The 18205-nt window shown below is 44.6% G+C and overlaps 1 protein-coding gene across 2 annotated transcripts in view; it reads left to right on the top strand.

The window, feature by feature from the left end:
* The window catches only part of LOC106746588 (guanylate cyclase 32E), a 29106-nt gene extending 11107 nt beyond the window's left edge, over positions 1–17999 (top strand). The window contains exons 2-23 of one of the 2 annotated variants that reach the window (XM_014623330.1): positions 4669–4872; positions 5385–5582; positions 6656–6778; positions 6927–7122; positions 7877–7954; positions 8336–8577; positions 9155–9300; positions 10697–10829; positions 11236–11326; positions 11484–11689; positions 12165–12371; positions 12447–12551; positions 12848–12919; positions 13725–13890; positions 14375–14582; positions 14705–14842; positions 14946–15058; positions 15144–15295; positions 16048–16146; positions 16239–16383; positions 16485–16583; positions 16686–17999. In XM_014623330.1, coding sequence (XP_014478816.1) covers positions 4684–4872; positions 5385–5582; positions 6656–6778; positions 6927–7122; positions 7877–7954; positions 8336–8577; positions 9155–9300; positions 10697–10829; positions 11236–11326; positions 11484–11689; positions 12165–12371; positions 12447–12551; positions 12848–12919; positions 13725–13890; positions 14375–14582; positions 14705–14842; positions 14946–15058; positions 15144–15295; positions 16048–16146; positions 16239–16383; positions 16485–16583; positions 16686–17464 — 3885 coding nt within the window. In that variant the 5' untranslated portion in view covers positions 4669–4683 and the 3' untranslated portion in view covers positions 17465–17999. Of the gene's footprint in view, positions 1–4668; positions 4873–5384; positions 5583–6655; positions 6779–6926; positions 7123–7876; positions 7955–8335; positions 8578–9154; positions 9301–10696; positions 10830–11235; positions 11327–11483; positions 11690–12164; positions 12372–12446; positions 12552–12847; positions 12920–13724; positions 13891–14374; positions 14583–14704; positions 14843–14945; positions 15059–15143; positions 15296–16047; positions 16147–16238; positions 16384–16484; positions 16584–16685 lie in introns of those variants that run through there. The other variant, XM_014623331.1, reaches the window with a different exon arrangement.
* Positions 18000–18205: the final 206 nt, after the last annotated feature.

The raw sequence follows: 18205 nt of genomic DNA, 5'->3' as shown, positions 1-18205 counted from the left end.
GGGTTTCTGCGAAATCTCCGGTGACGCTGGATCGATGTACTCACACATACGTACAGCATATTTTAATTGATTCGGATTTAAGTGGATTAATGGGCCCGACGAAGGTTAAATGCGTTAAAATACGGTGCTCGTTAAGTCAACTGTCTTGTTAAGCGTTACGTGTAACGTCACGCGATTTTCGGCCGAAACACAACGTCGACGCGTTTATCTCTCGCATAAAAATGTTATCCGCGCCGCGCGTTCTCTTAAGCCGATAAAAGTGCGCAATTGTCGTAAATAACGCGGCTGAGTAAATCTTTCGGATGCGTCGCTTAAAATCAGGTGGTGCCGGCTTGAACCTGAAAAAGTGGTGCCGCGCCCCGTTAACCGCATTAATTCAACGGTCGCGCTGCTCGTTAATTCGCCGATTGCATTGCAATTGAACGTGCGAGCCCGGCCAGAGCGCTACGTTTTGACGGGACGAGAATTGACTGTCAAAAGTCGGCAGGCTATGAGATTAAGCGACGACAGATCCACAGTTTGTCACCCGAAGACGTGCGGGCAATTGAGGCCGCGGGCGTACACGCTTTTTAAAACGCGCGAAAGTCCGTCGCGCCGTTGCAGCGCTTTTTGCGGGAGAAAGAAGCTGGATAAAGATTTGTCGTCTGCGAAGCGTCGCAACGGAAACGATTCAGAAGTTTGCAAAATATATTTAACTAAGTAATAACTTTAAAATGTAAACATATGCGAAATATGTATGTATCTTAAATTATTAAGAAATTAAAAAATGGATCGAGTATATTTTTTGCGAAATTTGTGAGTGAATCGAATAACACAATTTCTAAGATATTCTATGTACCTACATAAATATTCCTTTTTTTCTTGTTTTAATTAGATTACATTGACGAAACTTTTACAAATGCAGGCTTATTATTTTTTGATATAACATTTTCATACCGTAAGAGAAGGAATATCTAAAAGATAAAAAGTATTTATTTATTTGATGTTTAGTGATAACATATTTATTTATATTAATATACTTTATATTGAAAAAGAACTATTTTTTTCAAATGAAAAATTATATAATTTCTTAAAACTGCACCTTTTCATGAAAACAATTGTTTATTCTGCTCAAATAAGAGAATTTAAATTTAACTAAATATGTTATTATTGCCTACCGAATAAATATTTATTTTTCTCCCAATATATAGTTGTTGCATCGTTTCGAAATATTTTTGCTTAGCCTTTGATTATTCATTCAATTTTGAACGACAAAATCAGAGTTTCTCGCCGGGAAAGCGTACATCGTTATCCATAATCTACGTCGCTCCCGACTCCACCCGATACTACCCCGATCAAATCCGTTAATTAGCCCATGCGCGGATAATGAAGGCCCTTTCTTCTCGCTACAGGGAAATTTACAGCTGCCAACGGACACGGGCGCTCGTAAACAGTGAAAGCGGCGCACCGGGCAATTTAAGAACGGCCCGTCGGGGTTAATTGGTTCGCTGCCTTTGGACAAACGTGTAGCCCGCGTGCATTACGCGGCACGCACTCTCCCCGCGAATTACCTTCCACCTTGCGTGACGTTTGCCCGCGTATCGCTGTGTGTGCACGCTGCTTTGCCGCCTCCCGAGACCGGTGCGCTCCTCCTCACCTCTCATCTCACGGTAATACCGAGAATGGCGAATCGGCGGCGGTCAAAGTGCAATTTCCATCGAAAGCCGAAAGTACGCCCGTCCCGGCATTCCCACGCGAGATCGCGTCGTATGAGAGCCATTATCCACCCACGTCGTGAATCTCGCCTCGGCCAAGGGGTTATCAATCAACCGGCGCGATTAAGGATTGACGACTCCCATCGGCGCCTTTTTCATGCAATGAGCGAATCCTTCAACGTCTCGGCGAACGGCGCGTCCTTGACGCTCACTTTGCGCAACGTTCGGTGGACCACCTAAAACGACCGCATGTTCCGACGACCCCGCGCGGTTTTGACGTATTATTTAAAATAGACCGCTATTAATAATGGCCCGAAGAGCGCGCGCGCGCGCACATGACGCGAGACGTCGTACTTCCGTCTCTGTGCGAGAGCCGATTTCGCGGCAAGCCCCGAGTCGAAGCTTTGACGCCGCTTTGACACTCTCAAGGTTAATTTGCGGCTACTCGGGTGGTCTGTGGATTAGCAAAATCCACTTCGACGATACTACGTTTGTTAACATTTCTTCTTCGACCTTTAATTCTACAAATTTAATTTTAATATCTGCTGCAAAATCTATTCCGACGCTGAAACAACGAAAACGGGAATTTAAGACGGCATTATGGTCGAAGTAGGAATTATATCATTAAAATTGGAAAATAAATTAATAAATCTATGTATGACCCTCTTGTGATATATTATTAATATATAAACAAAGTAAACTACAAGGTAAGTAAAAGTCTAACGCCCACGTGTGAGCGACTACAAGCGAAGAAAAATAATTTGCTGGCACGCTAAATTTTATGCTGTAAAATCTCGCGCAGTAAAATCTGTCCATCGCTACATGCAAAACGATTTCTTAAGACAGTAGTCCAATACTACTACTCGCCATTCGCCTTATTTTGCTAAACCTGAATACAAATTATTTTGCGGTAAGAACAAATTAATGTACGTAGGAAAATACTATTTTGTTCTAATTAACGTTCTAATTGAAGCAAGATAACGTGTCAAGGACAAATCCACTCGATTGGATATTTTCTATCCTGGCAACAAAAGTGTTTCTACTCTGCGAATAATTTGCTAATTTGGGAAACTCCGCGTCAGACTTATTTATTGAACTATTAGAAGTAGACCTATTTTGCTATTTAGCTCCTTTGTTGTAAAATTAAAAGCTTCACGCGGGTCCGCGAAATTTCGACTTGATATACCGCCAGCGCCGACGATCCGAGATGAATACGTAGCGTTTCGTTAGCACCGCCGCGAAAACGCGGTGATATATATCGTTACACACTGTAACGGCTCTTCGTCACCGCGTGAGGTGCGTATTTTTTTTCGGGAGACGTTTACGAGCCTCTCCGTGACCGGCGATAAACTTCCAAGTGCCGCGGAGCTCCGTTACGCTTTTCCTCGCCGTCCCGGAGGAAACGATCTCGCGCGTCCGACGCGAGAGAGTCAGTAAGAGCGGGCGTGTTTATTAGGAGTGGAAACGCGTCGAATTCCCACGGAGATTAATGCGTCTGTCATTCGCGTCTGACGGCGAGAGATTTCAAGACGGCGAATTAATCGGGGGAAGATGGAAGACACTTTGTGGAGAAACGATTGAGCTTGCACGAAGAGCGAGCGGTTCTCCACTTCTGCCGAATCGAACTCTCATAGGCGAGTGACGTTACCGTTGGGGAAAAAGTCCGGGGTATCTCGCGAGAGAACGCACCGGGGAAGTGTCGAGGAAGTGGAAGTTAGGTACACCGTGGGAGATTGATGGGGTTTATTGCCGCCCCGCGGAGCTTACTGGTTTCATCCATTACCCGCGTTACAAGCACTCACCTGCAAACTCCCGCGGATAAACCCGGCGAACGAAAGACAAACGACCGTCGCCGCACTGCCGGCTGTACCTATGCAGTCCTGCATGCGAAGAGCGAGGAGGGCTGTTGTTTCACGAATTCATTATCGGTCAAGAGCGAACGCGACGATGAAATTGTACTTCCCGTGAGAACAAGCGCGCGGCGATCAAGGCGTGACATTTCCGCTTCTGCGGAAACGGACATTGATATGCATTAGAGATAAGGACGGAAAATCTCTCCTCCCGTCGACGCAGTCCTACAATTCTTCCACGATAAATGCTATCCTAATTAATTGTCGAAATAAAATCTAACGTAGCACTTGATAAAGAATAACAGATGAAAATAACTTTCGGAAATTCAGTCTTTTGTTTTTACGCAATTACTGTGATCCAACGATTATAGAGTTATAGTTGCAGAAGGAAACTCTCAAGGGCGACCCGACGGTCGGCCGTTGGAAGAAAGAAAATGAAATTTAATTAGCACAGTGTACAACCGATCGAAGAAATAATTTCACGCCAGATTTTCATAAAAATAATTTCCGCAAATTTCTTCTCTCGTCTGTACGCGTTTGCGATAAAAAATGACCGATTTATAGTTATAGAGAGAAACTTTGAGTGCAAATATATGCGACCGGACGGATCGATCGTCGGACGAAAGCGTCAGCGTGAAATTTAATTAGTACAATGCACGCCTGATAAAAGAAGTAATTTTACGCCAGTTTTTCACTTTCGTAAAAATAAATTACGTAAATTCCTTCCTCCATCTGTGCGCGATGAAAAAATGGTCGTTATAATTACGGAGAGAAACTTGTAGAGTGTTCATATATACGACGGTCGTCGGAGGAAAAAGCGTCGGGACAAAATTTAATTAGCACAGTGCACATCTGACGAAAGAAACGGTCTCACGCCAGTTTTTCACGTACGGCGTGAATAATTTCCGGAAATTCCTTCTCGCGTCTTTGCGCGATCGCGTCTGAAAAATGATGAAATTGCCTGTTTTACGTATCGCGGTGTCTTCGCCGAGACAAGAATTGACGTGAAAGCGAGCGGACGACGGTCGGCCGGCGGAAGAAAGCCGCGATCGATTCCGGGACGCTCTGTATCTAAATCGAGACTTATGCAATATGTATCGACGATACTTTCTATGTGCGTGAAGGCTTCGCAGCTGGGCATGCTACTGGCAAATGTGGAAAGGGCGTGTCTGCTTGTGACGGCGATCCACGTTTTGCTCGATAAGAACGTCGATGCGGAGACCTTCACTCTGGGATACATCACCGGCTCGAAGCGGCGTCCAGGGGATTTAGAGTATCACCGGCCGGGCTCCCGCATCTCCGGGGCTATGACTCTCGCAGTGGAGGAGGCGAGTAATCGCGGCGGCCGCCGTAATACATTACCGCTCGACCGCAATTAGCGTTCGCGGAAGCGGATAATTAAATTTGACAATTGCAATCACGCGGAAGCACGATTACCCGGTTGAGCATCGATTACGCGAAATTGGAGCGGCTTGCGGTTGATACGCGGAAGAACGTGTCCGGTTTATCGCTCTCTCGGAAATTGCGCAAAACACGCTCGCGCGATTAGGAAGGCGCTGTTTAAAGAGCGCCCGGCTTTTAAAGCACGCGGTAATTTCGCGCGATCGCTCGTGCGGAAGCGATCACGCGGAGCGTTGCGTGTTCGCGCTGACCGGCGAACGGAGGGTAAAGAGAAAAGGTCCCGCTGATTTTGCCGACTCGCGGAGGGATCGAACGGGAAATCGAGAGATGAGTCGAAAACAGCGCGCGTTCGGAGAGCAGGATCATCCTTCCGAAGCCGCGTTCTCGCCGCGAGACGTTTACCTCGGAGACCTTAGAGACGCTTCTGCTTGAAACGCAGGTGAACGCCGGCGAGCTCGGCAGGCGCGGCCACAAAATCGACATTTTAATGGCTGAGACTTACGGCGAGGAGGAGAAGAGCATTTTTTTCACGGCGGATCTCTGGAGGAAAAACATCAGTGCTTATATCGGCCCGCAGGAGACGTGCATTCACGAGGGCCGAATGGCGGCCGCATTTAACATCCCAATGATATCCTACGTAAACGATCGTCATTTTAATTCTATCGCGCTTAGAATAAGAGCTCAGACACAGGGGAAAGAATAAGGAGCAAGGAATTAAGTATAGGGAATTGGGAATAACATAATAAGAATAAGCTATAGTTTAGAACGTACGATGAAAGGGTTTAAAACGTACGATGAAATTCATCGCTTTTACTACTTCCTAATGAACCTCTATTGTCATCATCAACGTCTCTTTTATCACTTTCTTTGTAATTGTCGATCGTTTCAGAGTGATTTTCATTTGTATATCGATGGCCGTCAGACATCTTAGAAGTTAATTTTCAGTCAACTACTAAGCTCTGTAAACACACAAGTTATAAGGAACAGAATTTCCTAACCCTAGTCCCTTATTTTTTTTTATCATGGATTGAAGTACGGTTGCCCATGTGTCGAAATTGAATTCTTCGTCCCTAATTCTCTATATTCAATTCATTGTTCCTTATTCCTTTCATCGTGTCTGAGCTCTAAAGAGACTCCGGTCTTTTCCGTGCGATCAACATTTCTCTTGCTTTTCTTTCGCGCGTCCGCATTGTGTAACGTTTCATAAACGGATTGCGAGGACTCCAGGAGAATACGGTGTTCGTAGCATTTTTATTTGCATTTCGAGTTCTCTCGCTATATTGTGTCTCTCATTTGACCCGAATTGAATGTCGATAGAATAGAGAAGGAGAATCGACCGGAGAAAAATGAATGGGAGATAAAAATGGATAAAAGCGAATGAGAATTAAAGGATCGCAAGGACCTTGAGGAGTAAAAGTTAAGTAAAATTTGAGGAGTTGTAAAATGTTGTAAATTAATGAGAGTATAATTTTTTGGTTATGCGTACAGAATAGAATTTAAATAAACATTGTGATGTTAATATTCATCTTAAAATTGAATTTTTTAATATCAAGATAACTTATTAAAAATGTGCTTAATAGACGTATACAATAAAAAAAAAATTCATACTCCTATTAATTGACAACTCCTGAAATTTTACCCAATTTTTACTCCTACCAGCGTTTCGTGATCCTTTAGGAGAAATTTCACTAACGATCAATGTTCTTCCAGTTTTGCACGCATCGCGAAACGTCGAATAAAGAGGAATTCCCAACATTCGCGAGAACACGACCGCCCGATACGCAAATCTCGAAATCCGTCGTTTCTGTGTTATTGGCATATAACTGGACGAAAGTGAGTATTGTATTGTCGCATGCTTTGATAAACGCGCTTATAACGTCGCTAATGGTAAAATCAAACCTCGAGCATAAGCGCTTCGCTATCCCATCGCTACTCTTAAAAGCTCTCCATTCCAATTTTATCGTTTCGATCTTTCGTCCAGGTGACGTTTATGTACATGAATTCGACTATGTATGAGTTCAACAAAATGTCAACGGTCGCGACGACGATCCTAGAGTCCTTCGAGGCGGCTGGCATTAGTTTGAATCATATTCGGTGCTGGGAAGAGCCTTATTACGCGACGCACATGCAAAATCCGTTCCGTGAGCACGTTAAGGACACGTATCTCGACACAAGAAGTAAGTAATGCACGGAAAAAGATAATTGGCTGCCACAGCTAAAAACTGTCTATATAATACAAATGAAATTTAGTTACCAGACTTAGTTTATAGCTAATTCCTCTTTTTCTCTACGGGGATAACTCTTAACCCTGAGAGTGATCTTGATGCTAAAATAATATCATAGGTCTCTCAGGCCTGCGTCACGAAAAAAAATTATAAAAATCATAGATCACGGATAAAAATGGAAAGGTAAAAGGTAAAGTAGAAGCGTAAAGTTCGAGACGCGTCCTCTCATCATCAACGATCCATCTTCGAGGCCGACTTCCTCCGACGTTGATCGTTTTACGCGGGCTTTCGCTTCTTCCCGATTCGAAAGTTTCACGCGTCGCGCGCCGTCCGCGAGTACCTTTCGCCCGATCGGCTTGCACATGTGATCCAAAATAGACTACCCGCATTTCGGTTCCTCGACATTCGACACTGCGACACGATGGCACGAAGCCTGCATGAGGCACAAACCCGCATATTACGGGTGTCCCGACTTGTGAATAGAGCGTGGCTCTCGTTACTCGCCTCATTAGTCACGCGCGCGCACGCCTATTTAGATAAATTAAAACCGGGTTCTAAAAATAAGCACGCTTCTCTTTCCACGCACAGCCGGTTTTAGCAATTCCGTTTCGATGAAGCGGGCGCGATCGCACAATCCGGGAAGAACCTCCAAATACGGCGCGACGTTTCATTAATAAGTACGACGCACGTGTGCGGTGTGTTTCAGTTTACGTAATACTCGGGCATCATTATGAGCACATGGGTCTCTTGATGGCTCTGGACGAGAAAAAACTCTTGGAAAAAGGTATAAACACTGCCTGTACAATAATCAGGTACATATATTAGAGAGTAGCCGTCATTAGGTGTAGTTCAACCACGTTGCGCTATCGCAGATGCAGAGTTCTCTGATATTTTTCACAGTTCGGCATTTTCCTCCGGTTTCCGGATCGAGCCGGAGTAAAATAGTCGCCGCGGGCAAGATGCTGTTTCGTTTATCGATTCGCATTTGTCGCGATCTCCGCCCGATCGTTATTCTTTCACCGCGTAAGAATGTAAACTTTTAAGCGGATACTTTGAAGATCCGTTATTATTCTTCGCGTAGTCTCGTAAGTTTCCGAGCGTCGTCTCTCGCCGTGCCGTTTTTGTCGCTCGGCGAAAGAAAACACTCGGCGATTTGATGCCGCAGGCGAATATTGGGTCGTCGGTGTCGACATCGAGCAATATGATGAGGAGCGACCGGACAAGTATCTTCGTGGACACTGGCAACGGGAGAGTAATCTGCCGATAGAGGCGTATTATAACTATTTCAGCATCGTTGCATCGGCTCCGATCAACATTACGAACTTTACCCGGCTGGTCAACGAATACAGGCAGAAGCCGCCGTTCAATTTTACGAATCCGTTGAAGAAAATGAAAGGAATCGTTCAGGTGACTAATACAAATCACAGTATTACGAAATTACGTTGAAGCCCCTGCGCGAATCCGAAGACACGGGATTACGAAAACCTTACGCCCACACGTATACTAAATCCAAAGAAATCGTTCTCTCTGTTACATTTCTCTGTATTATATCATTACCACATTAACAAATATCAAATATCACACATATATCGTTGCGAGAAACGTAATATTTGTCCAATCTTTCTCCAACAGCGGCTCGATAACCGACTGCCACGAGAACGCCGCAAGAAAGCCGTACCGGAATATTATACGAACTAATCGCCACGCGCCAGTGCAGTTTAAATTAAAGCTTTCGATTGCGTACGGCTTTGCCGTATTACCATATCACGCTTCGGAATGTCCTGTAAATAACAACGCGTTCCATGCAGGCACTCGCGGGTGAATCCTCCGCGAGCAACCTCGGAAATGATCACACTCGTTCACCCTGTCATTATCGTCTTCGCTCGCGACGACTCCGTCGATCCATGTAATTCGGGGCCGATATCTCCCGGTCGAATCCACCCCCGATCTCCGAGCGTAATCGTTACTTTGTGTTATAAGGCAGATCGTGCCGGAGACGGCGTACCTGTACGACGCGGTGCACCTTTACGAGAGATCGCTGCTGCACGCCCTGGACGAAAAGCGGGACCCACGGGACGGGCGGAAGATGGTGTCGACGCTGCACGGGGTTCATTATCAAAGCGCGATGGGGTACGTACACACACACACGTCGAGTACGGGGAGGGCGGAAGAGCGCGCGGAATAAAGGCGCGATCGCCCGGCGCGCGTCGTAACGTTTTACGACATGCAAATCAGATGCCTCACGAGGGAACGTCACCCGGCAATTTCTCGCTGAAAAGGGCCGACCGACACCGAGGGAGCAGGGCGTACGCGTGCCCCTCGGTGTATTTTCGGCGAAGTAATTACCGTTTGCATACCGTAACGAGGTCGTCGAAGTCGGAAGCTAAGCGATTTATCATCCAGGGATCGCCACGCTAAGATTTGCAGCGCGGTGATTAAGGCAGAATTATTGCGCCGGCCGAAACGCGCGCGCCGGCGGGGAAGAAAGGATTCGTTCGGCGATTAAAAACGTTCCGCGCTTTATGACGACGAGACAGAGGGGGAGGGGGGAAAAATTAAAAGAGAGAGAGAGGTTCGAGCGAGCCGACGGTGAGAAACGTTTCAATCGGATCTGAAGCAGCCTCGGACGGTGTTCGCGCGACTTCGTTACACGGGACGCCTCGCGAAACTGGGTCTTCCGGTTTGTTCGTACTTCATTCTGCGCGTTTAAGTTCGATGGAAAATCACCGCGTGTTGGACTCTAGAATAGACTAACGGTGCTTCTTCGAGATGTAGATATTTTTTACGACTTCCTTCTCTCCTCCGTTTTTCGTCCTATCAATTTTCCCCTCTTACGTAACATTTCTGTAAAAATATATATTTGCATTAAAAAGTCTTTGAGAGTTTTCGTTTTTTTTTCTTTTTTATCGCTACACGTCTGCAAAACGTAGGGTTAACAGCATAGGCTTAGAATAAAGAGATTTAAGATTTTAGGATCAATAACGCGCGTCTCTGAGAATTCTCTTTGACGGAACCGATAATTTCTAAGCGTAGGAAGAAATTCGAATCCCCCTTTATGTTTTTCACGAAATGTGCGCGACCCCCTAATGTACCTCCTCGATTTCAGTTGCTCGATAAAGTCGGTTGATATCGTACCTGCGCCAGTTCGATGTCGGGATTCGTAATAGCTGTCAATAACCATAAACTCGAGTACGAATGAAAAAGGAACGATCGGCCGTGAAGTAACTTACGGAGATCAACGAATACGCAGCTATTGCTGCGAGAACACTTGATTTTCGTCGAAGAGAAAGATATCGGTCGGAAAATATTACGTACAATAAGAAGTAATATTATTAATTATGCTCTCTCTTTCTCTCTCTCTCTCTATCTTGCGCAAATATTTTGCAATTAGTAAAATCATATTAGCGTAATGTATTATTAACGCAATTCCCTTAATCAAACGTTACAATCCTCGCGAGTTGGAACTGTCTCGCGATACACAGACGTCTACGTAATCGATCTATATCAAGTTTAAGGGAATTTGCAGATACATGGTATACATGGATGAGAATGGAGATGCCGAAGGCAATTACACTCTGATTGCGTTGAACAACAGATCTACGAAAGGACTTTATCCAATAGGGATCTTCGTCGGGAAAATGCCAGGGACGAATTTGCCGGTAAGCGAGCTACTTTCCTCGCCGTAACGTTGCTTCGTGTCTAAAGAAAAAAATTAATATTAACAAAAATACAGAGCCGTAATCTGTCAGTTTTCTATTAGGGAATAACAGCGTTAGCTCTAATTATAGTTATAAAGTTTCGAATAAAAACAGTTTTTACCGAATGTTTCGGCGAATTTCTTCGATTTCTGTTCTAACAGTAGAGAAAATTCGTTTAGAAAAATTCACGTGTACTTGATTAAAACCTGCCGCATTTACTTTTTTCCGTAAAGAAGACGAGAGAACCAAAAGAATCCGCGGTAAATGGAGAAAAAACGGTTTTACTCCGAAACTTTAAAATTATAACTCTAATTCACGAAGTTGTCGAGTTAGCTTCCGATCTAATTAAACTTCTAATGAATTGTAGGAGCTTAAATTGACCGGGGAAATACAATGGGTTGGGGGCGGGCCGCCGGTCGCGGAACCTTACTGCGGATATCACGGTGAAAAGTGTAACTGTGAGTAACGTCCGATCACTTATCACTCTTACCGATGTCTTCGCGCCCACGCGAGCACGCGATTCGCTTTGGCGCGCCTTCATGAAAGGATTAATATATATTTGCGACAGAGTAAACGCGCGCGCTATCGCGAGAATGTGTTTGGATTCCGTTGTAGTTCATACCGGCGAGATTGTGGGAGGCATCGTTGGCGGATTGGCGTTCATTATCACGGCGGTCGTTCTGATCCTCTATAGAAACTGGAAGTACGAACAAGAATTGGATTCCTTGCTCTGGAAGGTGAACTACAAGGACATCCAGATCAAGGAACAGAAGAAGGACGAAACGGGAGCCAACGAGGCGCCCGCCAAATGCAATTCCAAGGTAACTGCCCCGACGTTGCCGCTCGTATTCTCGTGGAAATTCTCGTGCCCGATATTTCCTCGTGCTTGCTTCCATCATCTCTCTCTTTCTCTCTCTCTCTCTCTCTCTCTCTCTCTCCCTCTCTCTCTCTCTCCGGGCAATTGATCGTACGGTGAACCGAAATCGTTCGCGCTCGCGATACACTTAGCTCGCTTTCAACTCCCGCCTCGTCGATCTTTGTAAAAAATAATTACGTCGTGGAAATTACTGCAATGGGTGCTTTTCATTTAGTGACACAAGCATCATTTTATCTTCGTTTCAATGAGTGACGAAGATAGGCTGATGCTTGTATCGACTTGCGTCGCTAAATGGAAAGCACCTGATACAAACTGTTCGATGTAAAACATACACACAGAGAATTTTTCTCGAAGGCGAAAATTATACGAAATAATCTCAAATTAAATCCAAATTAATTCTGAAAAATGATATTAAATAGATCGATTCGTTTGACATAAAGCCGCCAACAACGCAACCTATAGTGCGAACCAGCCAAGTCTCGCTGAGCTCGAATCCCGACGCGGACTTCCGGTATTCCATGATTTACACGCAGATCGGCGTGTACAAAGGGCGGATATTCGCTGTGAAGAAAGTCAGAAAGAAATCGATCGAGATCACGCGGGAAATGAAGAAGGAACTGAAAATGGTAACGTGCTCGGCAGATCGTCTTAATTCAATTCGCAATTATCGCGCGCATTACGACGGCGTTGCCTACTTTCAGATGCGCGACTTGCGGCATGACAATCTGATCTCTTTCATCGGCGCGTGCACCGACCCACCCAATATATGCATCGTCGTCGAGTACTGCGCTCGTGGCAGTCTTAAGGTCGGTAATTCCTAAGGAATTGATATAAAATATTTATATCAGTACATATTATACATGTCGATCGATATTGATGTCGCGAATTATTATCTTGACTCTATATTCTCAACTCACTTTTATTGATAAAAGTTGTCTTTAATGCGGCTTCTCAGTCAATCAGGTAATTTCTAAGCCACTTATTTCTAAAGCACTTTTATCAATAAAAGTGAGTTAAGAATATGGATTTTAATGTCCGTAATCTCGAATTCTCCACGAAAGGTTCTGCATCAAAGTGTTCTTCTTCTATTGTTTTTTTTTAGGACATACTGGAGAACGAAGACATAAAACTCGATAATATGTTCATGGCGTCCCTGGTCGGTGATATCATTAGAGTGAGTTTCCTTCAATTTTGTCCGGGCATTAAAGCGCCTTCCTCTGTCTTCAAACTTCGTCCGCTCGACGGACAATATTTTTTCGCTGAAAAAAGTTGTATTAAATTTCCTCCGTGCAGCGTCGAACCGCCAGATGAAATGTCCGTAATGTTAGAAGGGCAATTTTCCAAACTTGTCCTCATGTTCCCCCGTCGGCGAACTTTTGCGCTACGAGTGAGAGCGCGCGTTGTCCGGAACTTTCACGGTTCCGCGATGATCGCTGGTATTCAGAGAGGTTACCTCCTCCTCTTTTCCCATTTGACGACTTTAACTTTCAGTTTTAATTTCGATATACGATCCTCTCTCGTGCCTTCTTTTCAATCGACAACTTCGATTGCAAGTTTGATGCTACTACATGCTTCTCCGCTACCCCCTTGGATTCACGCATACGCTCTCTATCGTGTATCGTGGAACAAAATTTTAACGACCACTGATCGTTAGGTTAACTTAATTACGAAATGTGATGCTTCGCCGTTATGCAAATGTCAGACCGACTCCCGAGATCGTCCATTAATCGTATTGCCTCCCGGAACAGCTCTCAGCCTGAGAACTCAATTTGAAGAACTTAATTTAAGTATCTCACGTGTGAGACAAGTTTGAAGTAACCGGTATGTAAATACAGGCCTCGCTGATGCGATAAACAAGCGAATAGCGTCTTGCATTGTAAATTCGCACCCGACCGGCGTCTCGTCTTTATGTCCGACCTCGCGCATCGGGACGTTAATGACCGTCACTTTCGAGGGGTAAATTGAACGCTGTCTTTTAGGGCATGATCTATCTGCACGAGTCGGTCATAAAGTACCACGGATCGCTGAGCACGTCGAACTGCCTGGTGGATTCGCGGTGGGTCGTAAAGCTGGCGGATTTCGGTCTCCACGAATTCAAGCGCGACGCGGAATGTGATCCCTGCGACGTCATAAAAAAATATCACGGTGAGCACGATGAGAGAAGATGGTGATTCTCGCGCGAATCCCGTACACTTCCGTCTCCCGAAAGTCTCGATGGCCTTCGAATATTTTACGCCGGTCGTAATCTTCTAATCTCATTCGCTATTTGAATACGTAGCGCGCTCTCCGCGCGAACTTGCGAAAAAACAAATATATAAGAGAAGTTGTCAGGGACTCTCGCGAAAGTTCCGACCTTTACTCATACTTCCTTCATTGATAATTAACTTGAGCACATTCGATTAAGTATCTGCCGTCGTTGTGCATTACTTTGTCCCATCTTTCAGGCAGTTGTATGATTCTGCGTCGTGACACGTCTTTTGAACAAGATAATCGATAATCCGGCCGAACTTTTGCATATATAAGCGAAATGAGTCGCACGGAACGCAGAGACCGAGGCAAACTCATAGCTATCTACCGTGATAACTCGTAAACGGCCGCTAATTAATTAACACTATTACGTAACTTCCAGGATTGCTGTACAAAGCGCCCGAGTTACTGCGCTCCAGCGGTCTCGGCGAGCCGAGCGCGCGTGATTTTCAAAAGGGAGACGTCTACTCGTTTGCCATAGTATTGTACGAGCTTCAAGGGCGGCATGGGCCCTTCGGCATCACGCAATTGTCAGCGGCCGAGATACTGAAGAAAGTAATTGCGAGGGATCCTGAAAGGCCACCGTTTAGGTAGACGATTAAATTGACTAGATATATAGATAATATAACCGGATAATATATAAACAATATAGCCGTTTTTGATCCAAAGGCCTCGTACGTCGTTTAACAGTTCTTCTGTGAAACAATTGCAGACCGCCTTTGGAGCAACTGGAGAATACGTTCGATTTCGTTCGCGACTGCTTGCTAGAGTGCTGGGAGGAAAATCCGGATTGCCGTCTGGGGGATTTCAAAATTATACGAAACAAATTGAGACCCTTGCGGAAAGGCATGTGAGTTCTCCCTCTTCTCCTTTTTTATAATATCGTTACGAATGTTATTTTGTCAATCGGTGTAAATCGTATACAAGCGTAAACGTACGGCTTTATCGTATAGGAAAGCGAACATTTTTGACAATATGATGTCGTTAATGGAACAATATGCGAATAATCTCGAAGCTCTCGTCGATGAGCGCACGGATCAGTTGACTGAAGAGAAGAAGAAAACAGGTCAGTCGTCTTGATCAATATGTCTTAATGAAGATTTCGTTATTGTCGTGGATAAAACTTCAATTTGATCCTTTATCTCTTTTAGATGCGTTGCTGTATGAAATGTTACCGCGTTACGTGGCCGAACAATTAAAAAAGGGGCACAAAGTGGAGGCTGAAAGCTTTGATTGTGTTACCATCTACTTTAGTGATATCGTCGGTTTCACGTCTATGTCTGCGGAAAGCACACCGTTGCAGGTATAAACATCGTATTTTACGTGAAAATTACTTCGCTTAAAAATTATATTTCACGCTTCGTTTAATTATCTATAAATAATAATACGTCTCGATAAAATTAGAATTAGAGTTGGAGTATTAGAATAGAGTGATATACAGAGAAAAAATTTTCTTTGAATTTAATATTTACTATACATATTTGTTTGACTTGGGTTTGTTTAATATAAACATAACTTCATGTCAAATAACATTTTGTTTGAATGAAAATATTACTGTTTCACCAGAGTAAACCATGTTGTTTGATAGGAGACATAGTTTTATTTAGAGGAAATAATATCTGGTCCTTAATAAAAGAGAAAGATTTATTTAATTATATATTAAATATTGTTCCACTTAAATAAAAAGTTCTTTAATGTTTTTCTAACATAATGTTACTTCTTTCAAATAATTGATTACCTGTGACAACTATTGTAACATTTAAATGAAAATATAAAAGAAATCTTTTACGTAAAAATATTTATTATTTGGGAAACCAAACAATCCTATTTATTGAATCAAAGATTCGTTTGTTAGCTCCATTCCAAATGATAATGACTCAATTAAAGAAATTTTATTAAATCCAAAGAAATCTGTTTCTCTGTGTAAAGTTAAAGTTAAATGGAGTATTAGAATTAAAATTGAGCTCAGTTAGGGACAATTTATTTGCTATAATTTATTTCATTTATCGATTATCGTCGCGGTAGTAACCAAATTTACTTAAATTTCTGTCCAAGGTGGTAGACTTCCTAAACGATCTGTACACTTGTTTCGATTCGACGATACAAGTTTATGATGTGTACAAAGTCGAGACCATCGGAGACGCTTACATGGTGGTGAGTGTCATGAGACTAAAACCATTACGTGCGGATAATTACGAAATGTCAATGAAAAAATCGTCGCTCAGTCGCATTTTATTTTCCCCTAGGTGAGCGGACTGCCGATAAGAAACGGTATTCAACATGCCGGCGAAATAGCGAGCATGTCGTTGTGCCTTTTAGACGCGATTAAGCAGTTCACCATCCGTCACCGGCCGCATGACAAACTTCAACTCCGAATAGGAATACATTCCGGTACGCTTCCGAAACGAAAAGGAGAAACACTCGAATCGGGAAATGATAAAGTAATCGTAGGTGTCCCGTGATATCGCGAATTAATAATGATCTTTCGACAGGTCCGGTATGCGCTGGCGTTGTCGGATTAAAAATGCCGCGTTACTGCCTATTCGGAGATACGGTAAACACAGCTAGTCGCATGGAATCCACAGGGTTAGGTGAGTGTTTTCTTTTTTTTCTTTTGTGGTAATTTTTACCGTGTACAATTTGTATTTTCCCTCGACGTTACCGACACAAATTTCGCATTTCACACCCCGTAGCGCTGAAAATCCACTGCAGCAGCGAGACGAAGGAGCTGCTGGACGAGTTGGGAGGATTCACCCTCGTCGAGCGCGGGGTGGTTTCCATGAAGGGTAAAGGCGAGCGTTTGACGTACTGGTTAATCGGCGAGGACCCGATTCTGCGCAGCGAGCGTAGCAAGGAGCGAACGAGCAAACGCAACAGCAGCAAGAAGAACAGCGTGACCGATCCGTTAGTTCCGCGAAGCTCTCTGAAGAACAAATCCTTGGTCAGGTCGACTTTCATGCGATGTTCCAGCGAGTCCCCGAAGCGGCTGCGATTCGCCAGCTCGGACCAGCTCGATCAGAAGAGCTCGAGGGTGAACAGTCAGCTGGAGTCGATCGTCGACAACAGTCCTTGCAAGACCAAGACCTCCTGCGCGATACGATCGTCCTGCATGGAGAGCTGGAGGTCCTCCAGCAACTCTTGCCCCTGCGTCGAGAAGCTCTGCGATCAGGAGGCGCAGCCAGAGCTGCTGCAGCACAAACTGCCGTCGGACATCAAGAACGCACCGTTGCTGCGCACGAATCTGATATTCGGCAACGAGTCGTGTCTGCCGAGAGCCGGCACCGGCAAGAGCCTGCGCTTCGGCACACCCGGACTGCTTCAGGTCACCTGCAGATCCGCACCGAGCAGTCCCAGGCACAGCACGACGGTGCTGAACGCCCAGAAGAGAGCGGCCCAGTCGAACGAGGAGATCGACGGATGGGACGCGATGACGCCGTTGATTTATTATCCGGGTGGTCGTCTGGATAATTGAGAGAGTAGTCAAGCAAGCCTTCGGTCGGTAAAATTCGAGCGGGACATGTATTCATGCGGGGACGAACACGCGAATGCCTTGCCGTTGCCGTCGTGGTCGAGCGATTTGAGGAAAAACCGAGTCGTGGAAACCGTGGAGATGTATTCGCACGTGTAAGAGGGTATCTCTGTGGAAACAACTTGACAATCGACAGACAACCCTGATGAATGTGAACGATATTGCGGATTCTTGTATCGGTCGAACGTCGTAAACCGAGTGGCATATGGAAGAACGTGAGCGGTAAAACTCAAGCAGTAAGCCGATTGCGATTCAGTCGCACATAATATTCGAGAATCATCGAGAGCCATAAGATTATCACGTTGAAACTGTAATCGGCCGGCTCACTTAAGTCTTGCTGCTCACGTTTTTCTGCGCAGAACGCCAGATTTAAGCGAATAACTGCTTCAATGGTCCTCAGCAACTCTTTACTTGGATCAAGTAAGTATTTACTTGACACAAGTAAAATATTTTCCAAGTGTACCATCCAAGTAAAATATCCACTTGGTTCGAGTAAAATTTACTTAATCCAAGCGAAAATTTGCTAAGGAACATTGGAGTAATTATTTACTTGAATCCAGCACTTTTTTTCTGTGCGTGCGCCATAGCCTTAATCTCGCGCTACGTTGTGTCGTAAGGCGGTTTCCAAACGGCGAGATTTCTTGCTCGCAGTAACACGACGTACCAAAGCGCACTATATGTACA

Source organism: Dinoponera quadriceps, unplaced genomic scaffold (genome assembly GCF_001313825.1).
Source record: "Dinoponera quadriceps isolate SergipeBrazil2010 unplaced genomic scaffold, ASM131382v1 scaffold1573, whole genome shotgun sequence".
NCBI lineage: Eukaryota > Metazoa > Arthropoda > Insecta > Hymenoptera > Formicidae > Dinoponera > Dinoponera quadriceps.
This window is presented reverse-complemented; position numbering and strand designations above follow the sequence as displayed.